Source organism: Diaporthe citri (assembly GCF_014595645.1).
Source record: "Diaporthe citri strain NFHF-8-4 chromosome Unknown scaffold_3, whole genome shotgun sequence".
Classification (NCBI taxonomy): domain Eukaryota; kingdom Fungi; phylum Ascomycota; class Sordariomycetes; order Diaporthales; family Diaporthaceae; genus Diaporthe; species Diaporthe citri.
In genome coordinates, this window is record NW_025064848.1 from 5,557,264 (window position 1) to 5,564,342 (window position 7,079).

Below are 7,079 nucleotides of genomic sequence, written 5' to 3' on the forward strand. Positions count from 1 at the left end.
TAAACTTCTCTCCACTTCTCTGTGCCTTAACGAATCCAAAATGTACAACGAGCCGGAAATAACCTCCCTCACTTGCCTCAGTCCGGATCCACACGAAGATAACATCAAAGATCCCATTCTCCACTTTCTCGGTTGCGTTGAGATATCAACTAGGAACGAGTTCCTCAAGGCTCCGTCGAATGTGCAGTCACATGAAGAGACCGCACCTGAAGGGACCGCACCTGAAACCACCGCGCACCAGCCTGAGGGAAATCAGGAAAACAGAGACATCAGTGAGCAGAGAGAGGCAGCATGGAGAGAAGATTGCTTAAGCGAGCTACGTCGCATCGCCTTTCTGAGATCCAAACTTCAAGAGGACGAGGACGAAAAGCACCTTGTCCAGAAGATTGAGGACAGCCGTAAGGCATGGGAAGAATCAGACGTGTACAAGGATGGGATCAAAGAGATCAGAAACCAAAAGATCAAAAAATGGCGAAGTAGTCCCGAAGGCTCGAATGAAGAGGACAGCGAGCCAGAGGTTAGTATATCGAAGGATAATTACTACGATCCAGGGCGGGATGTCAATACCCCTTTCATGCTGTTCAAGAAGCAGAAAGAGGCCAGCTCAATATATGAGCCTGATAACGAGACAAAGGACCCGAAAAGTTCGATTTGGGGCACGTTTCCGAATCAAAAAACCAACGTGCAGCGGCTGCTGTTTGACAAGGAGAAAAAGAACCTTTTGGGTGGTAGAAACGACAGTGAGAAGATTAGGTACTTTCACATTCCGTCCAACAACATGCTGGTAAGTCTGTATACCTCAAACGTTCAACAGAGTAAGAATGACGAGTACTGACGACTATTGTCATGGAGTGGGCCGAGGTAAGATAGTATTGATGATTCTCATCGACAAACTCATAATAACATGAACCAGCAAGCCGTCTCGAGGTATTATCACGAAGATCGACCGAATTTCCATCCCATCCAGCGAGAGATCCAGGAGGGAAAAACGTCCAAAGCTGCGTGGATACTAAAGGAATCACACTGGAGGGGCCAGCTTCATGGTGGGCGGTCGACTGTGAGCTCTCGATACATGAGACCATTCTGTGAATCCATCCGTTCACTTGGTGAGCTTGTCCCGTGTTACTCGGTCATTCCGAGAATCAAATTAATCTCGTCGCGATAGATGCGACACGAAGCCCTGCTGCTGACACTGTGGCACAAAACATCGTGCTGTTTGTAAGTCCCGAATAGGTTCACAACTCATGCGCACTCAAACTTATACACCGTCATGTTCAGATGCCATACATGCATTGGGAGACTTCCAGGAACCAACAAAGGTTTTCCCAGATCATTGAGAATATTGTGGACACCAAGAATAGAAATGACAGGCAAGCACAAGAAAAAGCCAGGAAGCACAGGCAGGATCATCGAGAGGAATTGACGAGACCCAAGCGCCCAACACCTTCAGATTCTCGCTCGTGGTGGGACAGGGTGCGAGAACACTCCCGAGACTCCAAAGAAAATTCTGCTACGAATCCGGGCGTGGCAACGGATTCAAATACGGATGAGGACAACAAATCACAATGGCAATTTGGACCTATCCGTTCCATGACTGGGCTGTTGAAGGCTCAAGAGGTGAAGAGACAGCTTAACTTATCTGGCCGTTTCCCGCAAGTTGACCAGCATGGCCGCGTGGACCTAGATGCGTGGTTGGAGGACCAGAGACGCTCGCAGCAACGCTCTAACCCCCACCCCTCAAATGACGATTCACAACCTCAGTACAAGTTAGGACAGTATCTTCTTGATGCAGCCCGTCTATTCGAGGGCATGACAAGCTACCGGGACAGGAAGCTCCTGGAGACTTACCTCATGAAAGATCCGCCAATGCACCCCCGACGTACTCTGGACCAAGCATACTACTGGTCCCTGAATAACACAAATCATAGAGACCTCGACCAGGTCGTCTATCGGGCTACAACGGTAGATCCTCTCAAGTTCCATCGGTGGAATGTGGACCGCTCAATCTGGACTGGCCATGACAGCGAGGACAACAAGACAGCAAAGCAATTGGAAAATATCGAGCATGAGCCCTGTGCAGAGTGCACTGCAAATATTCAGAAAGTCTCCCGAGTCATTATGGTCGACCAGCTGTGGATGTGGGTTTTGGACAGGAACACTATCATCACGTGCTTTCCTAAACGCTACGGTGCCAACAAGCATGACACCTCGGGTATCCACAAATCAATACGGATGCGCATCAGCGAAGGAGGGATTTGTGTCCGTTCCGTATTTGATTTGGCACTGGTCATCTTCGAGGAATGCTCCAATACCTTCTTTGACCGGACGCGAACTTCGGACAAACAACCACAAGTGCTTGATGAATTCTCTGAGGCCATTGGAAATATCGTCAGTTCGCAATTCTATTGAACCACTTTGGAGAAATTGTAACACTAAATTGATGATAGATGCATCAACAAACAGACGCCTTCGAAAGACTCTGGAGATGGACCGAGCGAGCAAGCAAAATGTACCGCAGGCTACCCGGCGGAGGCGTGCTCTCCGAGCTTCACATTCCCCTTCTCGACATCAACCCAGAGGGTAAGCTGGAAAAGGAGATAAAAGATATTGTCGAGGAGCTCGGGATCATGACTTATATCAAGAAGGCGGAAAAGGATGTTCTACAAAGCTTTGTGGACAACGCGCGCCAAATCCTGAATCCCGGGAATGCAGCCGAGGCGCAAAAGCGTCCCGAGACCCCGAGTGTTACTAGACTTGATGACTATTTTAGCCAAAAAAGGGGATTCGATGGCCGATCACGACCCTCAACTCCAGCTATGGGTCCGAATTCTCTTCCCTCGACCAGAGAGGCTGACAGAGCCGCGTACCAGTGGTTTTGTAACAATGCTTTTGAGCTCCTCAAAAGAGTTGATCAGCGGATTGCACAGCTCGAAGAACTTGAGAGGAGTGCAAAGTCGACGGCAGAAATGGTAAGTCTCCGTCTCTGTGGATAGCCCCATTCACGGAAGGCTAATAGCCCCTCTACTGCTCCAGGTCAAGGATCTGTTGGAGCTCAAACAGCAGCAAGCTGGAGTGGTTCAGGCCTGGCAGTCTGTAAAATACAGCAATGAGGCCATGAGACAGGGCAGATCTATTCTGGTTTTTACCATCGTGACTATCGTCTTTGTGAGTGCTCTCTCCGTGGGATTTCCAATTCGATGCTGCGAATATGCCCACCCGCCCATGGCACTGCGAACAGCAACTAACGCAAGAAACAGCTGCCGTTATCATTCATGTCCAGCATTTTCGGAATGAACGCTATAGAATTTGGTGGGAGTGACAACGTGATGCATTTGAGGGATCAATTCACGTACATGTGTGAGTGACGTGCTCCGAAGCAAAATTCGATCTTGACTTTTCACGAGAATTGAGGCGCCCTCTAACGAAGATCTGGTAGTCTCGATATCGGCCGGTGTCATCGTCTTGACCCTGTTGTTCTCAATCAGCACATCCGTCCGCACGCTTCTATGGTTTGTCTTCACGCAGTCATGCACAAGGCTCCTCGTCTGGACCGGTCTGTACCGCTACGTCTACCTTGGGATGAACTTCACGACCGATGGCCTCTATGAGAATGCGATGAAAATGACAGAGAGCCTGAAGTCCAAGGAGAAGGAGAAGTTTCTTACTTTTCGCAGAACGCGTAGGGAGCAAAAGGAAAAGAGAGAGCAGGCTTCGGCAGATTCACACCAAGATGAGTCCAACAAGAAGGTAGGCTCTCGGAGGGCTTGGTTTCGGGAGAAAGTAGCGCATGCAAGTCCATGCTAGTTGTAAGAAGTGTCGGAAATTCTGAGATATGTGAGAGGGAAAGGACCTACAGCGCCACCAGTCTGAGCTCTTTTATAAGGAGCAGGCCACCTTTTTCAATGCATTGTCAATCATCGATCGACACAGGGTAGACATGTCGATCTAGACTAACTGTTCCAACACACGATGCTCCCATCATACGAGTCGTTTTACATGGTTAACATCATCTGTATTTTAATTTGATCAGAAAAGTTTGAAGTGATGAGTCTCTTTGACTCTGTTTGAGCCACTACAAGTAGCTCCTAATTTGATTCTGTCCCTGAGACTTCTTCCTCGCGACGAGCTAAAATATCTATCCGATTTGGATTGTGTATTCCAAAGCGGACTCGAAAGCGGAGTTCATGCATCATATGGCGAGGACAAGGGAACCAACCAGCGTTGCTCGCCACCCTACTTAGCTGCAGAGGGAAAATCGGATGCACCCACACCCCCGGAGCCTAAAATTATGCTTATCTAGTCAGGATACAGCTACCCTACACATATGGCGAACCATCGGGGTTTCTCACCCGAATCCCGAATCCTCAGCCACTTCAGTTCAACACTAGGCAGTCTGAACACAGTTCGCTATCTGGTGAAACTCAAGCCCTGGCTGCTGTTTACTCTCAACTACGCCCCCACTCAACTATTTATACGGAGTTTACTGGCTCGAGCCAGAATGAGGTGGCGTGCTATGGGGATTACGGAGATTGGAACGCCAAGCCGACTTCCGTGCCTCTAAAGGAAGGTCACCTCTGCTATCTATATGCCAAGCCTCTGTCTGCTAGCTAATCGTATAGCTACTGCAGGCTGTAACCAAATACCGGTATCCGATGCTTCTTTAGACCTCTGACGTTTGGGCAAACACTAGATGTCCCTCCTCTGAGATTCCCGCCACTGATGTGACTCTTAACACTCAACACCTCCACCGTCTCCTCCAACCCCCATCTTCTTACCTACCCTTTCCAGCAAGCCCCATCACACCCTCTCCTCTCTCTGTGGCAGCCTAGGCTCTGAGCTCGCTGACACCAATGTGACCCTCTTCACATCGGCTGACCTGACAGGTCCATCCACAACGCTAATAAAGGAAGTTGTGCAGACCTGCCGATGTGGCGGCCTCGAGTTGCAGCTCATTCTCTATCAAGAGGTCCCGTCTAGTCTCTTGGCTCCCTCTTCCTCCTTCCCATTAGGCCATGTGCCGGCTTGTCGCGCAGCGGGCGTTCGATATCTCCAAAGATTCCTTCGAAGGACTGCCGTATTTTGTTGTAACATCGCAGGGGGGAAGTCTTCTGAAGTGCCTTTAGAAGATGTATGCCGATGCTATCGAAACCTGGGTAACATCGCGGTGAGCGGATTGGCGCAGATTGGGAAGGAGGAATTCGGCGGCAGGTGGTCTAATGTAGTGCTCTGCTTGAGACAGCAACAACAGGAGCGTGGTGCACCTCACGATACTGGAGTCAGAATAAGCATAAAAGCGTCCGCATGCCCTCGTCTTGTCTGGTAGTTTGTAGCAGCAGCAGCATCGACTCATCTTGCCTACTCTCTAGCCTCTGAAACATTAACGCCTCTTTCTCCCACGTATTATTTGTCTTCAGAACGCTAGTCATGGAGCTCGTCAAGTTCCTCGCCTTCCTGGCAGCAGTCCTGCCCGTCGCCTACGGTGCCCCCACGCAAGCCGCGAACAGCCTCCACCCGGAGATCCTCGCCGCCATGAAGCGCGACCTGGGGCTTGACGCCGAGCAGGCCCATGCCCGTGTCGCTAGGGACATCGCTGCCGCCGAGACCATCGAGCAGCTGAAGACCGTGGCGGGTGACTCGTTCGCCGGCGCCTGGACGTCCGAGGACGGCACTCTCAACGTCGCCGTCACTGACGCAGCCCTGGCCGCCGATGTGACTGCTGCTGGCGCCACCCCGGCTGTCGTGGCCAACAGCTTCGGCAAGCTTGAGGAGGCTAAGAATGCTCTCGACAACATCGACATCGAGCAGCCCAGCACCCTCGCTGCTGGCGCCGACTCGGCCGCCTCGGGCATCGCCGCGTACTACGTCGACGTCGCCGCCAACAAGCTCGTCCTCGAGGCTCTCGCCGACAGCACCGCCCACGCCGAGTCTCTGGCCTCGCAGGTCGGCCTCGTCGCAGGCGAGTTCGAGTGAAGACAGTTGAGAACCTGCCGACCACCTTCGCCACCGTCCGCGGCGGCGACGCCTACTACATCAACCGGGCTGCTCGTTGCTCCATCGGCTTCTCCGTCACCACCGGCTTCGTCTCGGCCGGCCACTGTGGCACCGCAGGCAGCACTGCCACCACCAGCAGCAGCGGTGGGTCGCTGGGAACCTTCTCGGGCTCCGTCTTCCCAGGAAGCGCTGACATGAGCTACATCCGCACCGTCAGCGGGACCACCCTCACCGGCACCATCGACGGCTACGGCTCGGGCAACCTTCCCGTCTCGGGCAGCACCGCCTCGTCCACCGGCGCGAGCATCTGCCGCTCCGGCTCCACCACCGGCGTCCACTGCGGCACGGTCCGCGCCCTGGGCGCGACGGTCAACTACTCCGAGGGCCGCGTCACCGGCCTCACCCAGACCAACGTCTGCGCCGAGCCCGGCGACTCTGGCGGCTCCTTCTACACCGGCGCCCAGGCCCAGGGTGTCACCTCCGGAGGCTCTGGCGACTGCAGCTCCGGCGGCACGACCTACTTCCAGCCCGTCAATGAGATCCTGTCCACCTACGGCCTCACCTTGGTCAAGGCTTAATTGGCTAGTTGTCAAGGCCGTCGGCTCTACCTGAGCTGTGTTATGAGATTCTTGAGGTGTTTGGACTTTGTGCCGAGAAACAAGCAGGAATGTGTTTGATACGTGCTGGGTACAGGGTACAGATTGAACAAGATAGGAGACGCTGGCATACTAAAGCTCTCTAGCCTTTTTTATGTATATAGTGACAATCTATACTCGCTGGCCATTGAAACAGCCAGTATCATCATCCCATCGCCTCCATCCAATCAATTCGCCAGGTGACATGTTAGTTAGCCCTCTCCCACTTGGCACCTACGTAGGGGTCCAATAGAGGCCTCTCAAGTTGAAATTTATCACATAGGAAGCAGAGTCATGGATTCTGCCGAGTTTCGGGACGGGACGTCTGAGTCCTCTACGTCCTGTCCTTCTCTCCGACATTCACTTCTGGTAATGAAGCTACGACTGAATCACTGTACGTGGGGGTCAACTCATAAACTAAGCCATCTGCTAGGCAGCAGACCTGAAAAAACA

General features: G+C 52.4%; 1 protein-coding gene across 1 annotated transcript; it reads left to right on the plus strand.

Annotated features, from left to right (window-relative positions):
* Positions 1-40: 40 nt before the first annotated feature.
* Positions 41-6,569, plus strand: INS49_009036 (uncharacterized protein; the record flags this gene model as incomplete). Its single annotated transcript, XM_043169773.1, has 12 exons — positions 41-272; positions 354-784; positions 1,166-1,218; positions 1,830-2,388; positions 2,448-2,744; positions 2,871-2,969; positions 3,034-3,165; positions 3,258-3,357; positions 3,437-3,747; positions 5,124-5,164; positions 5,415-5,960; positions 6,113-6,569. 12 exons carry the CDS (start codon positions 41-43, stop codon positions 6,567-6,569), a joined length of 3,258 nt encoding a protein of 1,085 aa, XP_043027453.1.
* Between the last annotated feature and the right edge of the window lie 510 nt (positions 6,570-7,079).